Here is a 24,877-nt window from a genome sequence, read left to right on the forward strand (position 1 = left end):
AGGAAGACCGTTCTTTCTCTCTCTCACTGTCTATAACTCCGCCTGTCAAAAAAAAAAAAAAAAAAAAATTAAGCTTCTTCCGCTTGGCTCCCCCCTGCCTGCCACCATGTTATCTGTTCACTTACCATGGATGATTAAAGTTTATTTCATTTACTCCATGCTCTTCACACACTCACACTCACACATACATGTCTTTCCCTTCTCATATCCTTATTAGGTACAGAGCAAGCTTTACCAGAATTACAAAATTTCCCAGAATAAATCAAAGATGGCTTTTTTTCCCTTTGTGAACTACTCTGGAACTCTCCATCTTCCTACTGCTTTGCCTTTGTTTTGTTTTGAATTTCTTCTATCATATTTATGCTGGAACCTCTTCCTGAATCTTTTTTTTTTTTTTAAAGATTTATTTATTTATTTGAAAGACAGAGTTACAGAGAGGAAGAGGAAGAGGCAGAGAGAGGGAGGTCTTCCATTTACTGGTTCACTCCCCAGATGGCCACAACATCCAGAGCTGTGCCAATCCAAAGCCAGGAGCCAGCAGCCAGGAAGCTCCCCTGGGCCTCTCATGTGGGTGCAGAGGCCCAAGAACCCTGGCCATCCTCCACTGCCTTCCCAGGCCACAGCAGAGAACTGAACCGGAAGTGGGGCAGCTGGGACCGAACCCGCGCCTACATGGTGGCTGCAGGTGGTAGCTTCACCTGCCATGGCACAATGTCGGCCCCCTCCTTTGTCTTTTCTTCTTTTACTTTCATTTTGATGAAGTTCAGCTTGCATTAGCTTCCTAAGGAAAAGCATATGAGAGAGAACATATTTTGAATGTCTGAATGATTATTTTGATCGATGACTTAATTGGATTTATTTATTTTTATTTTTTATTTATTTTTTTTGACAGGCAGAATGGACAGTGAGAGAGAGACAGAGAGAAAGGTCTTCCTTTGCCATTGGTTCACCCTCCAATGGCCACCGCTGCGGCTGGCGCACCACGCTGATCCGAAGGCAGGAGCCAGGTGCTTCTCCTGGTCTCCCATGGGGTGCAGTGCCCAAGCACTTGGGCCATCCTCCACTGCACTCCCGGGCCACAGCAGAGAGCTGGCCTGGAAGAGAGGCAACCGGGACAGAATCCGGCGCCCTGACCGGGACTAGAACCTGGTGTGCCGGCGCCGCAAGGCGGAGGATTAACCTAGTGAGCCGCGGCGCCGGCTTGACTTAATCGGATTTAGAATCTTAGTTGAAAATAATATTTCCTTAGAATCTTTATTTTTTAAATATTTATATATTTATTTGAAAGTCAGTTACTCAGAGAGAGAGAGAGAGGTCGTCCACCTGTTGGTTCACTCCCCAGTTGGCTGCAATGGCTGGAGCTGTGCTGATCTGAAGCCAGGAGCCAGGAGCCAGGAGCCTCCTCTGGGTCTCCCACATGGGTGCAGGGGCCCAAGGACTTGGGCCATCTTCTACTGCTTTCCCAGGCCACAGCAGATAACTGGATCAGAAATGAAGCAGCTGGGTCTTGAACTGGTACCCATATGGGATGCCATTCCTTCAGGCCAGGGAGTTAACCCACTGAGCTACAGCACTGGCCCCATCATTAGAATTTTTAATGCATTGCTCCATTGTTTTCTAGTTTCCCTAAATGTAATATTAGTGCCATTATGATTCTTAATTCTTCCTGATTTTTTTTTCCATCTTTAAGCTTTTAGAATCTTCTCATTTTATCTTGGGTGTTATGAAATTTTGTGATGATATGCTTGAACCTGGGTCTTTTGTCATTTATTGTTTTGTGTACTCACTGACCCCTTTTATTCATTTGTTTTAAGTTCTAAAAAATATTTATTTATTTGAAAGGCAGAGTAACAGAGAGAGAAAGATACGTTCCATACATTTGTTCATTACCCAAATGCCCATAATAGCTGGGGCTGAGCCAGGTTGGACCAGGAGCCAGGAGCTCCATCCAGGTCTCCCATGTCATATGTCAGGGACATACGTCAGGGACTCCAGACTTGAGCCATCACCTGCTGCTTCCCAGGCATATCAGCAGAGAGCTGGATTGGAAGCAGAGCTTTCAAGACTCAAACTGGCAGTCTGATATGGAATGTGAGCATCCCAAGTGGGGACTTAACCCATTGTGCCACAACACGTGCCCTTTTTCTGGAACCTTTTAATCTGGAAAGTCGTTATCTTCAGTTTCGAGAAACTTTCTAATATTCTTTCTCTAATAATTATCCATTTTCTTGAATTATTAGTTGAATATGGATTCAAGACTGATTCTCCAATTTTTTTGTCCATATGTTGATCTTTTCCTTTTTGTTCTCATTTCTAAATATCCTTAGACTTTTTTTTAAAACAGATTTTATTTTTTTAATAATCACTGTTTTTGGATTTTATTATTTTTTTAAAGATATATTTATTTATTTGAAAGGCAGAGATACAGAGAAAGTGGAGGAGGAGGAGAGAAATCTTCCATTCACTTGTTCACTCCTCAGATGGCTGCCGAGGCCAGGCTGAAGCCAGGAGTTGGGAATTTCATCTTGATTTCCCACGTGGGTGCATGGGCTCAAGGACTTGGATGATCTTCCACTGCTTTTCCAGGTGCATTAGCTGGGAGCTGGATCTGAAGTGGAGCAGCTGGGACTTCAACTGGCACCCATATGGAATTCTGGCACTGCAGGCCGAGGGTTAATCTTCTATGCTACAGTGCTGGCCCTATCCTTAAGACTTTTAATTTATTTAAAAATATCTGTTACTGAGTTCTTTTTATGTTCTTTGAATTTTTCCTTCTTGAGATATTTTGCTCTTATTTCACGAATATACTGTTTTTTAGTCCATTTTTTGTTGCTATAACTGAATGAATACCAGAGACAGGATAATTCGTAGAGAAAAGAAATTGATGAGTTTGTGTATTTAATTCAGTTTTGGAGGCTGGGGATTCTGGGAGCAAGCATGGCCCTGGCGTCTGCAAGGAGGGTCTTCTTGTTACCTTATAATGTTTCAGAGGGTATCTAATGGCTTTCATAACAAAGTCACTCCCCTAATAACCCATTTAGCCATGAATGTATTCGTTAGGGCAGAGCTCTCATGGTTCAGTCACCTCTCAAGGGCCTCATTTATAACTATTGTTAATATTTAAATTGGGAGATTAAGTTTTCAACACATGAAATGTGGGGGACATGTCCACATCTTGGCAGACTAGCTTTTCATATCTCTGGCGATTTGTGTTAAAAATTAGTTTTCTAGGGGCCAGTGCTGTGTCCTGGCGGGTAAAAACGCTGCCTTCAATGCTGACATCCCATATGGACACTGGTTTGAGTCCTGGCTGCTCCACTTCTGATCCAGCTCTCTACTGTGACCTGGGAAAGAAGTAGAAGAAGGCCCAAATTCTTGGGCCCCTGCATCCACTTGGAAGATCCAGAAGAAGCTCCTGACATCAGATCAGCCCAGCTCTGGCTGTTGGGGCCATTTGGGGAGTGTCCCAGCAGATGAAAGACCTCTCTCTCTGCCTCTGCCTCTCAAATAAAAAAAAAAAGTGTTATACTGAGGCTTAATGCTATAACGAGTACTCAAACAGTATATTTCACTTTGTGTTTCTATGGGGGTGCAAACTGTTGAAATCTTTACTTAATGTACACTAAACTGATCTTCTGTTAAAAAAAAAAAAAAAAAAAAAGAAAAGAAACTATCAATTCCCAACTTGACTCTCACTGGGATTAAACATGACAATAGGTCTGATCTGATTTCATCATCATTTAAAAAAAATCATCTATTATTTTTCACTTTATGTTTCTGTGTGGGAACAAACTGTTGAAATCCTTACTTAAGGTATACTAAGCTGATCTTCTGTATACTAAGATAATCGAAAATGAATCTTGATGTGAATGGAAGGGGAGAGGGAGTGGGAAAGGGGAGGGTGGTGGGTGGGAGGGACGGTATGGGGGGGAAAGCCATTGTAACCCATGAGACGTACTTTGGAAATTTATATTCATTAAATAAAAGATAAAAAAAAATAAAAAATAAAAAAAAATAAAAAAAAAAAATAAAAAAAAAAAGTGTTAGTGGGTTTTTAGGAAGCAGAAGCAAATGTATTTATTCAGTCAGCTGTGTTTAATGGAAGTTTCTTTTAATAAAAAGATAATTTTTGAATAGTATGATTAATGGCCACAACAAAATAATTTGCTATTAGGTTATGCTGCTTGACTCTTAATTTCAGATCACTTCTTATTTAATTGGGAAGCCGTACAAATATTTCATGAATATCTTAAATTCAGACTCTTTCACTCAGTGTCCAATGCAGCAAGGATTATTTGCCATTTGGTAGGGCAACATGAAATGAACAGAAAGGGTGCAATTTGAAGGAAAGTATCCATACAGAGAATGAAGCACCTGGTTGTGTGAGGCGCTTTTTGCTATGGATTATGTAAAGTAATAATATCTTTTTTGGTTTAATTTCATAGGATGATTTTTCAGGATTGTCACCATATGAAAGGAAGAGACTGAAGAACATATCAGAAAATGCAAACTTTTTTGCTTCTCTTCAGTTGTCTGAGGTTGGTATGAAGTCTGTAAAACCAAAATATCATTCCTACTGTTAGTAGGTCAATAAAATACTTACAGTATTAGATCTCTGTATATCTTATGAAGAAGAGCAACATTTGGAGCATATTTTGTATTTATAAAAAAGTAGCTACCGGGTCTGGCTGTGTGGTGTAGTGGGTTAGGCATCTAGGTGCCGGTTTGAATCCAGTTACTCCATTTCTGATCCAGATCCCTGTTGATGACTTGGGAAGGCAGTGGAGGATGGCCCAAGTGCTTGGGCCCCTGTGCCCATGTGGGAGACCCAGAGGAGGCTCCTGGCTCCTGGCTTCGGATCAGCTCAGCTCTGGCTGTTGGGGCCATTTGGAGAGTGAGCCAGCTGTTGGAGGACTTCTCTCTGTATGCCTCTCAAGTAAATAAATAAACCTTAAAAGTAGCTACGATATTTCATTCATTATAAGACATTGTTTTTGCATTTTATTAATTTTGAAGTTGACATTTTAAAATAATTGGCAGCTTGTCTCACTTTTGGTGGTACATAAAGTATGGTGTCTTACTGGTTGTCTTGGATTCAGGGAAGAGAGAAGTTGGGCATGTGCCGAATTGCTGCTTTAACCAAAGATAAAAGGGACTTGGTAGGGTGGGCTGAAGGATGTAATGGAGAGTGATGGTACAATTATTTTTTAATCTTGAACTTTAAAAATAGATGGGAATATGCATTATATAGGGAAGTTTAAGGATAAATGTTTGCTAATATCTTATAATCATGACTAATGGCATAATTTATATTGCTTTCTTCACATTGGGATAAAACTGCTGTGTGCGCAAGAACAGCTATTTAGTATGGTGTGATTCTTGCCCCCCGCCAAAAAAAGATATCAAACCCTTCTATTTACTTAATAATGAATTGATTTCTCTAAATATTGAATTCTCAAATATTCATTACATGTTTGCATCATGAGGGGAGGATGATGAGTTAATTGAGGAAATTAAATTTTTAAATCAGTTTAATTGAAAATCCAGCAGAGATTTAGACAATCTAAATAAGATTTTAGGTAAAGAAAATACGATTTGATATATAAATGTGTAGCCTTTAGCTTTTATGGAAAACGTCAAAGTAGGTTTGCCAACAGAAGTTGAACCTTTTAATTTGTAGTAGTATACTTGATTAAATGCTTTATTTGATCATGTACACTCAGCACCTTGGTCCAAGGTAATAGAATGCCAGTATATTAGGTAGTATTACATCCTTGTCTTTATTATTGATAGTGTACCTGTCACACGTTTGCTACCAAGAATAAGCATCCTATCTTAAGGATTTTTATTTTGTGAACAGACCTGAATGTAGAAGGAAATACTTGGGGCCAGTGCTGTGGCGCAGCAGGCTAAAGCCCCGGCCTGCAGTGCCAGCATCCTATATGGGCACCAGGATCTTCCATCCACTGGTGCATTCCCCAAATGGCCACAAGGACCAGAACTGGGCCGGTCTGAAGCCAGGAGCCAGGAGCTTCTTCCTGGTCTCCCATGTGGGTACAGGGGCCCAAGCACCATCTTCCTATGCTTTCCCAGGCCATTAGCAGGGAGCTGGATTGGGATTGGAGCAACCAGGACTTGAACCTACACCCTTAAGGGATGATGGCATTGCAGGCTATGGCTTTACTCACTATGCCTGCCCCCAGATCCTTAATTTTTTATTTTTAAGAATAGACATTTTGGATGTTACTGTGGCTTAGTGGGTAAAGCTGCCGCCTGCAGTGCTGGCATCCCATATGGGCACTGGTTCAAATCTCAGCTGCTCCATTTCTATCCAGCTCTCTGCTGTGGCCTGGGAAAGCAGTAGAAGATGACCCAAGCCCTTGGGCCCCTGAACCCACATGGGAGACCCAGAAGAAGCTCCTATTCCTGGCTCAGATCAGCACAGCTCTGGTCCTTGAGGCCACTGGGGGAGTGAACCAGCTGATGGAAGACCTCTCTCTGCATCTGCTACTCTGTAACTCTTTTAAGTAAAATAAATCTTTTTTTAAAAAAAGAATAGAAATTTTGCCTATTCTTTTTTTTTTAAAGATTTTTTTATTTATTTATATGAGAGGTAGAGTTACAGACAGTGAGAGGGAGAGAGAGAGAGAAAGGTCTTCCTTCCATTGGTTCACTCCTCAAATGGCTGCATGGCCGGAGCTGCGCTGATCCAAAGCCAGGAGCCAGGTGTTTTCTCCTCGTCTCCCACGTGGGTGCAGGGGCTCAAGCACTTGGGCCATCTTTTACTGCTTTCCCAGGCCACAGCAGAGAGCTGGATTGGAAGAGGAGCAACCAGGACTAGAACCGGTGCCCACATGGGATGCCAGCACTACAGGCAGAGGATTAACCTACTGCACCACAGCGCTGGCCCTCCTTTTTTTTTTTTTTTTTTTTTTAAGATTTTATTTATTTATTTGAAAATCAGAGTTACAAAGAGAGCGAGAAGGAGAGGCAGAGAGAGAGGTCTTCCATTTGCTGGTTCACTTCCCAACTGGCTGCAACGGCCGGAGCTGTGCCTATCCAAAGCCAGGAGCCAGGAACTAGGAGCTTCCTCTGGGTCTTCCCACGTAGATGCAGGGGCCCAAGGACTTGGGGCATCTTCTACTGCTTTCCTGGGCTATAGCAGAAAGCTGGATTAGAAGTGGAGCAGCCTTGGCCAGCGCCGTGGCTCAATAGGCTAATCTTCCGCCTGCAGTGCCAGCACCCCGGGTTCTAGCCCCGGTCGGGGTGCCGGATTCTGTCCTGGTTGCTCCTCTTCCAGGCCAGCTCTCTGCTGTGGCCCGGGAGTGCAATGGAGGATGGCCCAGGTCCTTGGGCCCTGCACCCGCATGGGAGACCAGGAAAGGCACCTGGCTCCTGGCTTCAGATTGGCACGGTATGCCGCCTGCAGCGGGCCGGCTACAGCGGCCATTGCGGGGTGAACCAATGGAAGGAAGACCTTTCTCTCTGTCTCTCGTCTCTCTCTCTCACTGTCCACTCTGTCAAAAAAAAAAAAAAAAGTGGAACAGCCAGGTCTCAAACCAGCGCCTATATGGGATGCTGGCACTGAGGGTGGCAGTTTTACCTGCTACACCACAGCACCGGCCCCCAGATACTTAATTTTTTAAAATGTAAACTATATATGTAGTTATAAGGTGGCATTTTTACTTGTATAAATATGTTTTGTGAACTTTTCAGTCAGCTGCAAGGCTCCGTGAAATGATAAAGAAGAGCAAGCCTCCTGAATCTAAGAGGTAAAAGATTTGATTTAAACTGCCGCTTGCAAACACTGGCCCCTGCTGAGCTGTCTTATAACTTGAAAAGATTGGGGCCAATCTTGTGCCATAATGGGTTAGGCTGGTGCCTTAAAATGCCAGCATCCTATGAGGGAGCTGATCCGGGTCCTGGCTGCTCTTCTGATCCAGTTCCCTGCTACTGTGTCTGGGAAAGCAATGGAAGGTGGCCCAAGTGGTTGGGCCTCTGCATCCACATGGGAGATCCTGATGGGGTTCCAGGCTTCTGGCTTCAGTTTGGCCCAGCCCTAGCTGTTGTGGCCATTTGGGGAGTGAAACACAATCTCTTTCTCTCTCTGTTTCTGTAACTCAGCCTTTCAAATAAAATAAAATAAAATAAAACTTAAAATTAAAAAAATGGCTTGGTGTAATAAATTTAAGTAAAAGATTAGAAAGTCAGTAATTTAATGTTAATCACTATAGAATGTTTGAAAGAGTGCTTTTAGTAACTTTACAGTTCTCATCCTCATTAAAGGAAGATGGAAGAAATAAGATCTCCAGAGCTTAATTTTGTTTATATTTATTCTTGTTGCTAATGGAGAAAATTGTTATTTTCATGAAATTGTTTTCATTTTTGCCCAGAAAACTGTTCTTAAGGTTTTTTATACTTTTAAATTTTTCTGGCTATCCTTTTGTTTGTCAATTTTTCCCCTAGTCAATAAGGGAAGGAAATTAACATTTATTGAACATCTATGAAACATGATATAGTGAACTGGAAATTTTGTCCTGTTTTCTCATTTAATCAGACTTTGTACATGATTTATCCATTTTATGAGTTAGGAAGCAACCCAAAGAGATATTTGACCAAGGTCGAAATAGCTGGTAAGTGGTACTCTAGGATTTGAACTTAAGGATTCCTTTATTTTTATTTTTAAGTTTAAAAATAAAATCAGGGGCTGGGACCGTGGCATAGTAGGTTAAGCCTCTGCCTTCGGTGCTGGTATCCCATAGCCACTTGTTTGAGTCCTGGCTGCTCTACTTCCTATCCAGTTCCCTGCTAATGGCCTGGGAAAGTGGTGGAAATGGCCCAAGTGCTTGGGCCCCTGTACCTACATGGGGACCTGGAAGAAGCTCCTGGCTCCTGGCTTCAGATTGGCCCAGTTCCAGCCCTTGTGGCCATTTTGGGGAGTGAGCCAGCAGATGGAAAACCTCTTTCTCTCTGTCTCTCCCTCTCTATAACTCACCTCTCAAATAAATAAATCTAAAAAAAAATATTTATTTGAATGGCTGGGTAATAGGAAGAGACACAATGAAATCTTCCATCCACTGGTTCACTTATTTTTTTAAAGATTTATTTATTTGAAAGGCAGAGCTAGAGAAGGAGAGACAGATCTTCCATCTGCTGGTTCACTCCCTGCAGGGCCATAATGACCAGGGCTGGGCCAAGCCGGAGTCAGGAGCCAGGAGCTTCTTCCAGATCTTCCATGTGGGTACAGAGGCCTAAGCACCTGGGTCATCCTCTGTTGGCTTCTGAAGTATTCTAGCACGGAGCTGGATCGGAAGTGGAGTAGCTGAGTCTCAGATTGGCACCCATATGGGATGCCAGCACTGCAGGTCAAGGCTTTTACCTGCTGAGCCACAGCACCAGCCCCTACTGGTTCATTTTCTGAATGGCTACAATGGCTTGGGCTGGTCAAGGCCAAAACCAGAACCTGGACCTCCATCTGGGTCTCCCATGGGCCTAAGCACTTGGGCCATCATCCACTGCTTTCTTAGGTGCATTAGCAGGGAGCTGGATTGGAAGTGGAGCAGCTGGGACTCAAACTTGTGCTCTGTTACGGTATGCTTGCATTGTCAGTAGTGATTTAATCCACTGTGCCACGATGTCAGTCTCCTTTAGGATTCCTTTAGCTAGAGTTGTTTCTGGGGGCTGATGCTGTGGCATAGTGGGTAAAGTCACCACTTGCGGTGCCAGTATCCCATATGGGCGCCAGTTCGAGTCCCAGCTGCTCTGCTTCTGATCCAGCTCTCTGCTATGGCCTGGGAAAGCAATGGAAGATGGACCATATCCTTGAGTCCCTGCGCCCATGTGGGAGACCCGGAAGAAACTCCTGGCTCTGGGCTTCAGATCAGACCAGCTCTGGCCGTTTAGGGAGTGAACCAGCAGATGGAAGAACTTACCTCTCTGCCTCTGCCTCTCTGTAAGTCTGCCTTTCAAATAAATAAATAGATCTTTAAAAAAATTGTTTCTACTGCATTTTAGCAGAGCTTTCATGTGAATGAAGAAACTAAAATTCTTGGTGTGAGCTCATTTGTTTAGTCCTTGATGCTAATGAAATATAGTTTTAATTTATTTGATTCCATTACTGATGAGTTAGCTTAAGAAAAGCTAACCTTTATATATATATATATATATATATATATATATATATAATTTATTTATTTGAGAGGTAGAGTTATAGAGTGAGAGGGAGAGACAGAGAGAAAGGTCTTTCTTCTGTTGGTTCACTTCCCAGATGGCCGCAACGGCCAGAGCTGCACCAATCCGAAGCCAGGAGCCAGGTAATTTTTCCTGGTCTCCCACATGGGTGCAGGGGTTCAAGAACTTGGGCCATCTTCCACTGCTTTCCCAGGCCATAGCAGAGAGCTGGATTGGAAGAGGGGCAGCCAGGACTAGAACCGGTGCCCATAAGGGATGCTGGCTCCGAAGGCGGAGGATTAACCTACTGCACCACGGAGCCAGCCTCTATATATATTTTAAAGATTTATTTGTTTATTTGAAACAAATTGAGAGGGAGAGGCAGAGTCAGAGAGAAGTCTTCCATCCACTGGTTCACTCCCCAGATGGCTCTAGTGGCCAAGTATGGGCCAGGCTGAAGCCAGGCTTAAGAGAGTAAACTTTTTTTTTTTTTTTTTTTTTAATATTTATTTGAAAGAGTTGCAGAGAGAGAGAAGGAGAGGCAGAGAAAGAGCTCTTCCATTCACTGGTTCACTTCCCAATTGGTCGCAGTTGGGTTCAGGGGCCCAAGGAGTTGGGCCATCTTTCACTGCTTTTCCAGGCCGTAGCAGAGAGCTGGATTGGAAGTGGAGCAGCCGGGACTTGAACTGGTGCCCGTATGGGATTCTGGCAATGCAGACGGTGGCTTTACCTGCTACGCTACAGTACCAGCCCCAAGAATAAACTTTTGATTGTGGCCAGGTACTTGGAAGTGTAAAGAGTTGTTACAAGAGGTGCATCTTTAACACTGGGAGACTAATAGCTCTGATCCTATTGCAGCTGATAAGTAGTTTTACATTTTCATGTTTTTCATTAGTCGAGACTGGTGATTTGTTCCTGAATCACAACATTCTAGCACTAGTAGTTGTATAGATAGTATTATCAAGTTGGTAGTATGGAAGTTAAATAATATAGATGAAAGATCACAGCTTTTTCAATTTCTCAAATTTGGGTTCAAGGTTGTTGTGTTTTTTTTTTTTTTTTGTAATTTTTTTCTTTTTTAAGTATTTAGGGTCTGGTGCTGTGGCATAGTGGGCTAAGCCTTCACCTGCAGCGCTAGCATGCCGTATTGTTGCTAGTTCAAATCCTGGCTGCTCCACTTCCTATACAGCTCCGTTTTAATTACCTGAGAAAGCATTGGAAGATTGCCTAAGTGCTTGGGCCCCTGCACCCATGTGGGAGGCCCAGAAGAAGCTCCTGGCTCCTGATTTTGGATTGGCCCAGCTCCAGCCATTGGGGCCATCTGGGGAGTGAACCAGCAAATGGAAGATCTCTCTCTCCTGTCTCTCCCTCTCTCTGTATCTCTGCCTCTCAAATAAATAAATAAATCTTGTAAAAAATTTTATTTACTTGAAAGCAGTTACAGAAAGAGAAAGGGATATCTTTATCCACTTGGCTCTCATCTGCTGCCTCCCATGGTGCCCATTAGCAAGAAACTGGATGGAAAGTGAAAGAGCTAGGGCTTGAACCAGGGACTCCTCTATGGGATGTGGGTCTCTGAAATGATGTCTTAACTGCTATGCCATTGCCAACATCTCTGTAGGTTCTGGAAGTAATTTCAGAACTTGTTTCCCCAGAATATTGTAAATGAAGTACATTTTTTAAAAAGGAAAAAAATATTGTATAATGTAGGGGTTGTATTTGATTTTAAAAGTAAACAATATAGATGTCACTGTTGTGGTATAGTGGGTTAAGTTGGTTCCGACTTCTCATATGGGTGCCTATTCAAGACCTGAGACCCTGTTGCTTCACTTCAGATCCAGCTCCCTGCTTATGCGTCTGGGAGAGTAGCGGAAGATGGCTCAAGTACTTGGGCCCCTGCGCCCATGTGGGAGGCCTGAAGGAAGCTCCTGGCTTTGGATTGGCCCAGCTCCAGCCATTGCAACTACTTGGGGAGTAAACTAGTGGATGGAAGACTTTTCTCTCTGTCTCTTCCTCTCTGTAACTCTGTCTCTCAAGTAAATAAAAAAATCCTGAAAAAAAAAAAAGTGATATAGAAGGGAATGTAGTGAAATAGTAAAGTCTCCTTCCCATCCTAGACCTAATTTTCCAGGCTTCCTCTCTAGAAGAATCCTGTGAGTAGTTTCCTGTATATTCCTCCCTAGGGAACTTCAGCATGAATAAATGTATAATTTTTTTAAAAAACATGTACTGGTCTTGTTTTTGTTTCTTAGAGTTCACTTCTTTAGGAAACAAAGACCTGTTTCATTCTTTCTATGGTTGTATATCACAAGATGTATATAAGTGTATTTCAAAAAGGTGGTGAAAAATATATTTATTTTGGTCCAAAAGAAATTGAAATCTATGCATACTTTTTTCATAATACGATTGTATATCATAGTTTGTTTAATGTTCCTCACTTTCTCATGATGAACATTTAGGTTTAGTTTTTTTTTTTTTTTTTTTTTTTTTTTTTTTTTTTAACGATTTATTTATTTGAGAGGCAGAATTATGGACAGAGAAAGGGACATGGCCGGCACTGTGGCTTTCTTGGCTAACCCTCTGCCTGTGGCGCCAGCAACCTGGGTTCTAGTCCCGGACGGGGCGCCGGATTCTGTCCTGGTTGCCCCTCTTCAAGTCCAGCTCTCTGCTGTGGCCTGGGAAGGCAGTGGAGGATGGCCCAAGTGCTTGGGTCCTGCACCAGCATGGGAGACCAGGAGGAAGCACCTGGCTCCTGGCTTCGGATTGGCGCAACGCACCAACTGTAGCGACCATTTGGGGGGTGAACCAACGGAAGTAAGACCTTTCTCTCTGTCTCTCTCTCTCTTTCACTGTCTAACTCTGCCTGTAGAAAAAAAAAAAAGGTCTGGCCGGCGCCGCGGCTCACTAGGCTAATCCTCCGCCTAGCGGCGCCGGCACACCGGGTTCTAGTCCCGGTCGGGGCGCCGGATTCTGTCCCGGTTGCCCCTCTTCCAGACCAGCTCTCTGCTGTGGCCAGGGAGTGCAGTGGAGGATGGCCCAGGTGCTTGGGCCCTGCACCCCATGGGAGACCAGGAAAGGCACCTGGCTCCTGGCTCCTGCCATCGGATCAGTGCGGTGCGCTGGCTGCAGCGCGCCGGCCGCGGTGGCCATTGGAGGGTGAACCAACGGCAAAAGGAAGACCTTTCTCTCTGTCTCTCTCTCTGTCCACTCTGCCTGTCAAAAAAAAAAAAAAAAAAGGTCTTCCATCAACTGGTTCACTGCCCAGATGACTGCAACGGTTAGAACAGTTAGAGCTGGGCTGATCTGAAGCCAGGAGCCAGAAGCTTCCTCTCAGTCTCCCACGTGGGTGCAAGGGCCCAAACACTTGGGCCATCCTCCACTGCCTTCCCAGACCATTTACTAGAGAGCTGGGTTGGAAGAGGAGCAGCTCAGACACGAAGTGGCGCCCATATGGGATGCCAGTATTGCAGGTAGAGGCCTAGCCCACAACACCACAGTGCTGACCCCTAGGTTTAGTTTTTTAAACTTTTTGTTAAAAATCATTGTGGCCATCTGAATATAATCTATGAAATCTGAAAATATATCTGTATGATATGTATGTTATCTCCTTAATATTATTAAAACATTAGTTTTATGAGTATAAGGTGAATTTTTTTCTTCTACTTTAGAAAGAAGCCTAAGAAGAGAGAAAATGAAATTGGATGTAGAAGGTCAATGCGATTGCTAAAAGTAGATCCTTCAGGAATTCCATTACCAGAAACTCCTACACAGCCAACACCAGAAGAAGATGAAAATGTAAGAAAAAGTACAAATATATTAACTTAATAACATACTGAAGGATTTAAAGTGTTTCAAGTTCTTTGGATTAGGTTTAATTTCTATTTCATTAATTTAATGCTTGAATGTTGTATGATTTAATGAGTAATATTTGGAAGCCAAAATACTGGGTTGAATTCTATAATTCTGTAGGACTCAACTCTTGTGGAGTTGTGGGTAAATTATTTAATCTTTCTGAGGCTCTGTTTTCCCATTTTACAAATGGAAACTATAATAAAAACCTTAGAGGACTGTTGTGAGGATTAAGTGAAATTATATCTGTGACGTTCCTTACATTGCATTAAGGGTTTGGTTATTAATATGAATAGTAAGTGATGTATGATAAAAGTGATTTGAATCCCTTGTTGTAGGTTAATTTTATACTGTCAATGAGTGGGAAGAGTTTTATTCAGCAGGTTTATTCTCTAAATAAGATTATAATAACATGTTTTATTAAAAAGCACCTATAGTTTTTCATACTTTAAGTGCTTGGTTATAAATTGAAAGATAATCTTAATTAGACTGGTGCTTTGGAAGCTAACTGCAAATCAAAGTGCTATGGAAAGAACCATATAAGATTAGTTTCCAAGTTTTTTTGAAGACTCAATTCACAATAAGACATATAGAACCCATTACTCACATATGTATACACACACTTGCACATACAACTGAAACAATAATTTTGCTCTGTGGCATCTTTTCTCCATGTGATACAATTTGGTATTTCCTGTTATTTACTCAAATTTCTAGTTGTGACATTAAAATTATTTCACAGCCCATTCATGATTTACAATCTGTGCTTTAAAGACATTATTGAAAAATAGTAACATTGAGGGGCCAGCGCTGTGGTGTAGTGGGTTAAGCCTCTGCCTGCAGTGCCAGCATCCCACATGGGCACTGATTTGAGTCCTGGCTGTTCCACTTCTGATCCAGCTTCTAACTAACATGCCTGAGAAAGCAGCAGAAGATTGCCCCTGCACCCATTAGGGAGACCGAGAGGAAGCTCCTGGTTTCAGATTGGTCCAGTTCTGGCTGTTGCAGCTCTCTGGGGAGTGAACCAGCAGATAGAAGCGCTCTCTCTCTCTCTCTCTCTCTCTCTCTGTAACTCTGCCTTTCAATAAATTTTTTTTAAGATTTTATTTACTTATTTGAGAGGAAGAGACAGAAAGAAAGGTCTCTCATATGCTGATTAATTCCCCAAATAGCTGTCATGGCTGGAGCTGGGCTGATCTGAAGCCAGGAGCCAGGAACTTCCTCCAGGTCTCCTCTACAGGTACAGGGGCCCAATCACTTGGGCCATCTTCCACTGCTTTCCCAGGCCATAGCAGAGAGCTGACTTGGAAGAGGAGCAGTGGGGACTAGAAACGGTGCCCATATGGGATGCTAGCATTTGAAGGCAGAGGCTTAGCCTGCTATGCTACAGTGTCAGCCCCCTCCATAAATGAATCTAAAAAAAAACATTGAATATTGAAATTGAACTGATAGGAGTAAATTCCCAGCTTCCCTAGTTGTTGGCAGTGTGATTTTGGGCCAGTTCTGCCAGTTGTATTCCAGTGACTTTAAAATATGGAATCTCACTAGCACTTTTCACTAGTCCTTCCGTAGGCAGTGGGACCAGGATTTGGTAGCTGGTCCTGAAAGAAAATCCTTGATTGTATCTTTGCCTTGGGACTGTACTAGTGGCAGTTGACATTCAATGGGATAGAGGGGGAAAAAAATTGTGTGTGTGTGTATGATATCTCATTCAATGAGATTTTGAGAGGATTAAATAAGATAATCCATGCTATTCTTTTGTTGAGGAATACCTGGCATTCATTTATTGAACAATTATTATTTATTTTATTTTAAAGACAGAGACAGAGAAAGCTCTTTAATCTGCTGGTTCACTTTCTAAATGCCTGCAGTAACTGGCCTGGGAGAGGTTGAAGCTAGGAGCCTGGAGCTCAAGACAGGTCTCCCACAGAGATGAGAGGGACCTAACTAACTTGGGCACTTACCTTCTGCTTCTCAGCATGCAGGAAGGTGGGTTAGCAGAGGATCTAGGACTCTAGCCACACACACTGATATGGGATGCGTGTGTCCTGGATACTTCCTTCCTCCCTCCCTCCCTCCCTCCCTCCCTTCCTTCCTTCCTTCCTTCCTTCCACTTACTTTTATTTGAAAGGTGTAGAGAGAGAGACACACACAGAGAGAAAAATCTTACATCTGCTTGGTCACTCCCAAATGGCTACAACAGCCAGGGTTGTGTCGGATCAAAGCAAGGAGCTCAGAGTTGTTTTTGGGTCTCCCACTGGTTGCAGGGGCCCAAGCACTTGGACCATCTTCTGCTTTCCCAGGTGCATTTGCTGGGAGATGGATTGGAATTGGAGACCTGGGTTTCAATTCAGTGTCCACATAAGGTGCCAGTGTCACAGGTGGTAGTTTAACCCACTATGCCACAACACCAGCCCCAAAGATTTATTTTATTTATATGAAAGTCAGAGCTACAGAGAGAGACAGAGGGAGATCTTCCATCCCCTAGTTTATTCACCAAATGGCCACAATGGCCAGGTCTGGGCTAAGTTGAAGCCAGGAGCTTCCTTCATGTCTCCCACGTGGTGGCAGGAACCCAGACACTTGGGCTATCTTCCACTGCTTTTCCCAGCCCATTTGCTGGTACCTGGACTAAAAGTGGAGCAGCTAGCACTTGGACCGGTGCCTATATGGATTGCAGGTGTCGGAGGTGGTAGCTTTACCCACTGTACCACAATGCTGGCCCCATCAACAATTTTCTTTCTTGATTTTTTTTTTTAAGATTTATTTATTTGAAAGGTGGAGTTACAGAGAGGGAGAGGCAGAGGCAGAGGCAGAGAGTAGTCTTCCATCTACTGGTTCATTCCCCAAATGGCTGCAACAGCCAGGACTGTGCCAAACAGAAGCCAAAAACCCAGAGCCAGGAACTTCATCTAGGTCTCCCATTTGGATGCAAGGCCCCAAGCACTTGGGCCATCTTCCACTGCTTTCCCTAGGCACATAAGCAGGGAGCTGGATTGGAAGTGGAGCAGCCAGGTCACAAACCAGCAGCCATATGGGATGCTGGCACTGCAGGCTGCAGCTTAAGCCTCTATGCCACAGAGCTGGCCCCAGAAATTGTGTTTTATATGGTAACTTGACAACTCAGAAATTGAAACACTCTGTTTTTATTCTCTTCTTGTTTATTAAATTAAAATACTACATAGGAACTGTTTAATTCATTTTATTATCACAGATAGTTTTGAAAAACACTAATGAGAAAGTTAAATATGTAGAGAAATAGCTGAACATGTCATATAGTATAATAGAGATAAAGGTGCCAGCCATGGTAATTATAAGGGTTATAGTAATAACTGACATGTGAATGCTTACTGTGTTCACTATTCTAAGGAGTATTGAACACAATTATTTCTGAATACCCAAGGAGTGGTAGCACACATGTTGAAAATAAAGTAGTGGGGGAGGGGTTTGGCACAGTGGTTGAGGTACCACTCGGGATGACCACATGCAATAGAGAGTCCCAGGTTTGAGTTCCAGATCCTCTGCTTCCATGTTAGCTTCTTGCTAATATGCACCCTGAGAGGCAGCAGATGATGACACTAGTACTTGCATCCCTGCCTCCCACATAAGAGACTTGGACTGAGTTCCAGGTTCTTGGCTTGGGTCTTTAGCAAGCCTGATTGTTATAGACATTTTGGGTAGTGAACAGGTGGATGAAAGTTTCCAATCTCTTTGTCTCTGTGCCATCCCAATAAAAAAATAATTTCTAGAAAAGAAATCAGAAGGTAGTGGGAAAAACAGACAAATACTTGCTCCTTGGGTATATTCTGGAGCAAAGAGACCAACAATCAACTTGTTTTAATTTTTTTGTAACAGCCTTTGTTACCTCCTGGGCCGTTAGAAATGGTTCCTGAAAATCGAGATGACAACAGTGAGCTACTCAAAGGATTCCTGCTGACATGGGCAGAAATGAGCAAGGTATCACTTGAGAGGGCTTATAGCTCTTAAAGTCATCTGTGAAGGAAAAAAAAAAAAAAAGTATTAATTTAGCACCTTGTTCTCTCCCAATGTTTCAGTCCAGTAGTAAGAACACGGAGCAGAAGTTATCTAGCATTAAAAGGTAAGTTAAAATTCTTTGACTGTTATACATTTTTTGAGATGTTTGAGTTTTACATCTTTTGAACTATTTGAGTTACAAAAGCCATATACTAATACAGGAAGTTTTGGAGTGATTACCCATAATGTTTTTATCCTAACAACTATTTTTGTTTTGTATGCTTCTCTTCAAGTGTTGCCATGTGCAGTGCCACTAGGTTATAAGCTTTATGAGGGCATGGTTTTTGTCTCAATAATTGAAATGGTGCCTGGCACACAAGTATATATTTGTTCAATGTTGAACAAATGAATAAATTCACATTGTTTTACTTTGTTATGTTCTGATGTTTTGCATTATACTCTTTTCATTAGTGGTTGCATGTACTAGTGTCTTTAAAATTATTAATTGTATAGTATTTCATTGAGTAGTAGAATCTACTTCCACCTGTTTTGGCATTTGGGGTTGTTTTCTATCTAGTTTTGGTGTGTATCTGTGTATGTTTAAGTGTGTGTGAGATAGGAGAGTATTTCCTTAGGCTAGATTCCCAAAAGTGATATTAATAAATCAAATATAATGATGTTTTTGTGGCTTTTAGTACAAGATTGATGAATTGTTTTCCAAAAATCTTTTTTTCCTTCTGAAAACCTTACTGGAACTTAAATCTGTCACCAGCATTATTTGTGTGTTACATTTAACAATAGCCTGCTAATTTTCAGTGTTGCAATTAAGATTATCAAGGGTGATTTTATAATTGAAACCATCTCATTAATTAAGTTGGTTTCTTTAGTTACTAAGAGTTGAGTATTTTCCTGCATTTATTTACTAATTGATTTTTGTGTTTTGAATCATCTTTTACTTATTTTGACTGTTGAGATTGGTTTTACTTTCAAGTTAACTTTTTAATTTTCTCAGCTACAAAGCCAATTTAAATGGCATGGTCATTAATGAAGATACTGTTTGTAAAGTTACCAGAGGCGCAGTATTCTCTGTGGCTCTTCACCCATCAGAAACTAGAACTTTGGTAGCAGCTGGGGCCAAATCTGGGCAAGTTGGACTTTGGGATTTGGTAAGTTATTGTTAATTTTTTGCAGTTATTAAGGTTTAACAGAAGCAAATAATCTGGAAGAGAATAGCCTAAAGGCATTTATTTATAAATGTTCCTTGTGATTTGTAGTTGTGCTTTATGATGTGAAATTTTAGAAATCTGGAGGAATTAAATTTGCTTTATAGAACTTGAACATTTTTAGCTTGAATATCATTAGCCATCTGGGTACAAATTAACTGCCAGGAAACTTTAAGTGCATATGAGGAAAGATCGCATAAAGTTCTTAGTTTTCAAATTGTGTTTAAAATATGGTCTGTTATGATGTGAATTTTTTTTTAAAGATTTATGAATTTATTTGAAAGGCAGAATTACAGAGAGGCAGAGATAGAGAGAGGTCTTTTATCTTCTGGTTCAGTCCCCAAATGGCTACAACAGCCAGAGCGGGCTGATCCAAAGCCAGGAGCTTCTTCTGGGTCTCCCACATGGATGCAGGAACCCAAGGATTTGGGCCATCTTCTCCTGCTTTCCCAGACACTAGCAGAGAGCTGGATCAGAAGTGGAACAGTTGGAACTCGAACCAATGCCCAAATGGGATTCTGGCAGTGCAGGTGGCAACTTTACCCTTTATGCCACAGTGCCAGCCCTGATGTGAATGTTTTTAAACCCACTAAAATTCTTATGTTGAAATCCTAATCCTGAAGGTGATGGTATTAGGAGTTGGAGCCTTTAGGAGATGCTTAGATCATGCATGGTATTAGTGTCTTTATAAGAGAAGCCTGAGAGAGACCCTTTTCATCATCTGCCATGTGAGGACATAGCTTGAAGGCACTGCCTGTGGCCTAGAAAGTAGGTCCTCACCAGACAGTTAATCAGCTAGAACCTTGATTTTGGACTTCCCATCATCCAGAAATGTGAGAATTAAATCTGTGCTGTTTATAAGCCATTCAACTTGTTAGAACAGGCCGAATGGTCTCCAAGCTGGATCAACAGATCTTCTTAGAAATTTGCCTAGGATAATCCCAGTCATCTTATTTAAAAATAAAATTTATTAGATTGATTGCCGACTGTTGATTCACTTCCCAAATGTTCATAGCAGCCAGATCTGGGAACTCGATCTGGATCTTCCACATGGCTGGAAGGTATTTAACCACTGGAACCATCACCTGCTGCCTTCCACAGTAGGCATTAGCAAGAAGCCTGATTGGGAGTAGAGCCAGGCACTATGACGTGGGATGCAGGTGTCCCATTTGATGTCTTACTGCTATAACCAAATGTCTATTCCCCCAACAATCTTATGAAAGTCAGTAAAAGATACTGAATTCTATTTGTTTCATGTGTAGTTTTGCATTAAAGTAATTATAGTAGTACAAAATTAAGAAAAAAGCAAGTTAGTACTTTTTGAATTTATCTTCTAATTGGAGAATTAGAACAAACACATGAAGAATGCCCTAAGGACAGTTAATAGGGATAAAGAAACAATGGTGACTTGAAGCTGATTGGTGTTAATAAATTTTGCAGCTGGAAAGAGAAGAAAAACAATTTTTTTTTTCCATTTTGGGTGCACAGAGTCTCTCTTTGGTAAAATGTGAATGGATATAGGGGTTGGCTAAGGAAACAGGTCAAGAAGTGGGAAGAGGATTAGCGTAGTATAAGGTTAGGGGCCAAGAGTTAAGTTTCAAGGATGGGAAGTTGACAAGGCTTCATCCAGAGAAATTTTTTTTTTTTTAAGATTTATTTATTTATTTGAAAGTCAGAGTTACACACAGAGAGAAGGAGAGTCAGAGAGAGAGAGAGAAATCTTCCATCTGCTGGTTTACTCCCCAGTTGGCTGCAATGGCCAGAGATGTGCTGATCTGAAGCCAGGAGCTTCTTCTGGGTCTCCCATTTGGGTGCAGGGGCCCAAGGACTTAGGTCATCTTCTACTGCTTTCCCAGGCCATAGCAGAGAGCCAAATTGGAAATGGAGCAGCCGGATACAAACCGGTGCCCATATGGGATGCCAGCACTACAGGCGGTGGCTTTACCCACTGTGCCACAGCGTCAGCCCCTATACGATCCTTATGTCTATTTACATTTTTTTGTTGTTTTTTGTTTTTTTGTTTTTTGGACAGGCAGAGTGGATAGTGAGAGAGAGACAGAGAGAAAGGTCTTCCTTTTGCTGTTGGTTCACCCTCCAATGGCCGCCATGGCTGGCGCACCGCGCTGATCCGAAGGCAGGAGCCAGGTGCTTCTCCTGGTCTCCCATGGGGTGCAGGGCCCAAGCACTTGGGTCATCCTCCACTGCACTCCCTGGCCACAGCAGAGAGCTGGCCTGGAAGAATCCGGCACCCCAACCGGGACTAGAACCCGGTGTGCCGGCGCCGCTAGGTGGAGGATTAGCCTATTGAGCCACAGCGCCGGCCTATTTACATTTCATTCTCCTTTCTACCCTAGAAAAATATTCATAAATTTCCTTTCTGGACAATACACATAAATGGAATAATATAGTATGTGATCTTTTATGTTGGCTTCTTTGTCAGGATAATATTTTCTTTCTTTTTTAAGATTTATTTATTTGAAAGGTGGTCTTAGAGGCAGAGGCAGAGAGAGACACACACACAGACAGACAGATATCTTCCATCCATTGGTTCATTCCTCAGGTGGCTACAGCAGCTCAAGCTGGGCCGATCTGAAGCCAAGGAGCCAGGAGCTTCTTCCGGGTCTCTCACGTGGGTGCAGCAGCCCAATCACTTGGACCATCTTCCACAGTTTTCCCAGGCCATTGCAGAGAGCTGTATTGGAAGTGGAGCACCCAGGTCTCAAACCACCACCCATATTGGATTCCAGCGCTGCAGATGGCAGCTTTCCCCCCTAAGCCACAGTGCTGGCCCCTAATGTTTTCTTTTTGAAAAGTTTTATTTATTCATTTATTTGAAAGATGCAGAAAGAGATTGTGATTGAGAGATCAACTGGTTCACTTCCCACATGCCTGCCAAGTGTCAGGGCTGGGACAAGCCAAAGTCAGAATCCAGAAACTCAAGCCCTTGTGCCGTCATCTGCTGCCTCCCATGAGCATTAGCAGAAAGCTGGATTGGAAGTGAAGGCAGGACCTGCAGGCAGTCCAGTAGGGGATGTAGGCATTCGGAGTGGTGGCTTAACCTCCTGTGCCACAACGCCCATCCCAGCATAAAGTTGTTAAACTTCAGCTGTGTTGCAGCATGTGTCAATTTCCTTCCTCCTTTCCTTTCCTTTTCCTTTTCCTTTTCCTTTCCTTCCGCCCTTTTCTTTTCTTTTCTTTTTTCTTTCTTTTCTTTTTGGTTGCTGAATACCATTCTATTGTTTGGTTTTAGCACCTTGTTTATCCACTTATTAGTAGATGGGCATTTGGGTTTTTTCTGCTTTTTGGCTATTTTGATTAGGGCTGCTATGAACATTTGTGTTTAGTGCTGTGTGGATGTGTATTTTCATCTCTCTTGGGTACAACATATAGGTGGAATTGTGTAGTAACTGTGCTTAATTCTGCGGAAATGTCCAGCTGCTGTCTAAAGTGGTTGCACCATTTTGTATTTCCAACAGCAATGTACGAGGGCTTCAGCTTCTCCGCATGCTCACCAATGCTTAGTATTTTCTAATGTTAGATTATAGCCATCCTGGTGGGTGTGAGGTAGTATCTTGTGATTTTTTTTTTCTTTTTTAAGATTTATTTATTTACTTGAAAGAGTTTACAGAGAGAGAAGAAGACTGATCTTCATCCCTAAGTGGCCACAGACTAGAGCCAGGAGCTTCTTCCAGGTCTCCCACATGGGTGCAGGGGCCCAAGCATTTGAGCCATCCTCTGCTGCTTTCCCAGGCACGTTAGCAGGGAGCTGGATGGGAAGTGGAGCAGCTAGGACTTGAACCAGTAACCATATGGGATGCCTGTGTTGCAGGTGGAGCTTAACCTGCTATACTACAACACTGGGCCCTCAATGTGATTTTGACTCGCATTTTTCTAATGACTAGTGATACTGAGTATCATTTCATGCCATTTGTGTATCTGTGGTGAAATGCTTATTCAACTCTCTTGCCCATGTTTTTTAGAAATTTATTTGAAAGAGTTAGATATCTTCCCTCCGGTGATTCACTCCCCAAATGGTTACCCAGGCTTGGCCCGATCAAAGCCAGGAGCCAGGAGCTTCTCTGGATCTCCCTTGTGGGTACTGGGACCAAGGAGTTGGGCCATCCTCTGCTGCATTTCCAGACACCTTAGCAGGGAGCTGGATTGGAAGTAGAACATCCAGAACTCAAACTGGTGACCATTTGGGATGCCGGCACTGTAGGTGGAGCTTAATCTGTACACCACAATGCTGGCTTCTCAGCCATTTTTTTGCTGGGATGCTTGTCTTTTTGAGCAGTAAGTTTTTTTTTTGTTTGTTTGTTTTCTAGATACATTAAATCCTTTATTGGATATATGATTTGCAGATATTTTCTCCTGGTATATGGCTTGGCTTTTCACTTTTTCATGCTGTTTTTTTTTTTTTTTTTTGGACAGGCAGAGTAGAGAGACAGAGAGAAAGGTCTTCCTTCCGTTGGTTCACCCCCCAAATGGCTGCTATGGCCAGCGCGCTGCGCCAATCCGAAGCCAGAAACCAGGTGCTTCCTCCTGGTCTCCCATGCGGGTGCAGGGCCCAAGCACTTGGGCAATCCTCCACTGTCCTCCCTGGCCACAGCAGAGAGCTGGACTGGAAGAGGAGCAACCGGGACAGAATCCGGCACCCCAACCGGGACTAGAACCTGGGGTGCCGACGCCGCAGGCGGAGGATTAGCCTAGTGAGCTGCGGTGCCGGCAACATGCTGTTTATTGAAATGGAAAATTTTTGATTTATGATGAAATCCACTTTATCAGTTTTTTTTGTGTGTGGTTTGTGTTTTTTCTAAGACATTGCTTATCTAATTGGAAGTGTTGGAAGATTTTCTGCTGTGTTTTCTTCTGTAAGTTTAAAGTCTTAGCTTTCCCATTTAGTTTCTGATCCATTTTGCATTGTTTTTTGAATTTTATGAAGGAGCCAGGTTCGTCTTTTTTATGTGAATATTCAACACTATTTGCTGAAAAGGTTATCCTTTATCCATTGAATTGTCTTGAACTCTATTTTATCGCTTAACTTTGTCATATTCCTAGTCATCTAGGAATCATCAAAGTTTGAGCTATCATTTATTTAGTTATCCATCTATACATCCATACCACATTTATTGCGTGTTTTTGCCAAAAACTCTTAATGACTGGGGATACTTTTGTGAGCAAAGACTGTGCTCAAAGAGGTTAGAATTTAGTGGAGAAATAACAATAATTACTATATATGTAATTTTATATGTGATAAATAGAGTGAAGGAAAAGTAGTGTTGTGTAAACTTAATAGAGATTATCCTAATTTGGAGGATCAGGAAAGGCTTCCTAGAGATGAGAATTGAGTTAAGACTAGAAACGTAAGTAGTTATAAACCAAATGAAGCAAGGCAAAGAATGTTTCAGGCTAGGACAGCAGTCTGCCAAGGCAGGAAGGTGCTTGGTTGATAACTCAAAGGAAAGACTGCCCAGGTGACCAGGGCACAGACACCAAAGGAGCCACTGGGGAGGGTGAGTCGAATAGGAGGAAACTCTCCAGAGGCCAGATCTTTATGCGTTTTGTTGAGATTTTCGGTTTTTATCTTCAAAGCACCAAGAAACCATTGAAGAGGTTTCAGCTGGGGTTTCCCCTTCATTGCTTACATCTGCTGGAGACCT

The 24,877-nt window shown here is 42.4% G+C and overlaps 1 protein-coding gene and 1 non-coding gene across 4 annotated transcripts in view; both read left to right on the forward strand.

The window, feature by feature from the left end:
• WDR76 (WD repeat domain 76) overlaps nt 1-24,877 on the forward strand; it is a 67,598-nt gene that overhangs the window by 8,384 nt on the left and 34,337 nt on the right. For all 3 annotated transcript variants that reach the window (XM_017347914.3, NM_001171318.1, XM_051821754.2), the window contains 6 exon segments: nt 4,446-4,538; nt 7,717-7,772; nt 13,839-13,965; nt 17,875-17,976; nt 18,075-18,118; nt 19,007-19,160. In XM_017347914.3, the coding sequence (XP_017203403.3) occupies nt 4,446-4,538; nt 7,717-7,772; nt 13,839-13,965; nt 17,875-17,976; nt 18,075-18,118; nt 19,007-19,160 (576 nt within the window).
• Nucleotides 15,564-15,693, forward strand: LOC127484042 (small nucleolar RNA SNORA30/SNORA37 family). The gene has a single exon (XR_007910823.1). It is a non-coding gene; the product is annotated as a small nucleolar RNA SNORA30/SNORA37 family (small nucleolar RNA).

This window comes from Oryctolagus cuniculus, chromosome 12 (assembly GCF_964237555.1).
Source record: "Oryctolagus cuniculus chromosome 12, mOryCun1.1, whole genome shotgun sequence".
NCBI classification, from domain to species: domain Eukaryota; kingdom Metazoa; phylum Chordata; class Mammalia; order Lagomorpha; family Leporidae; genus Oryctolagus; species Oryctolagus cuniculus.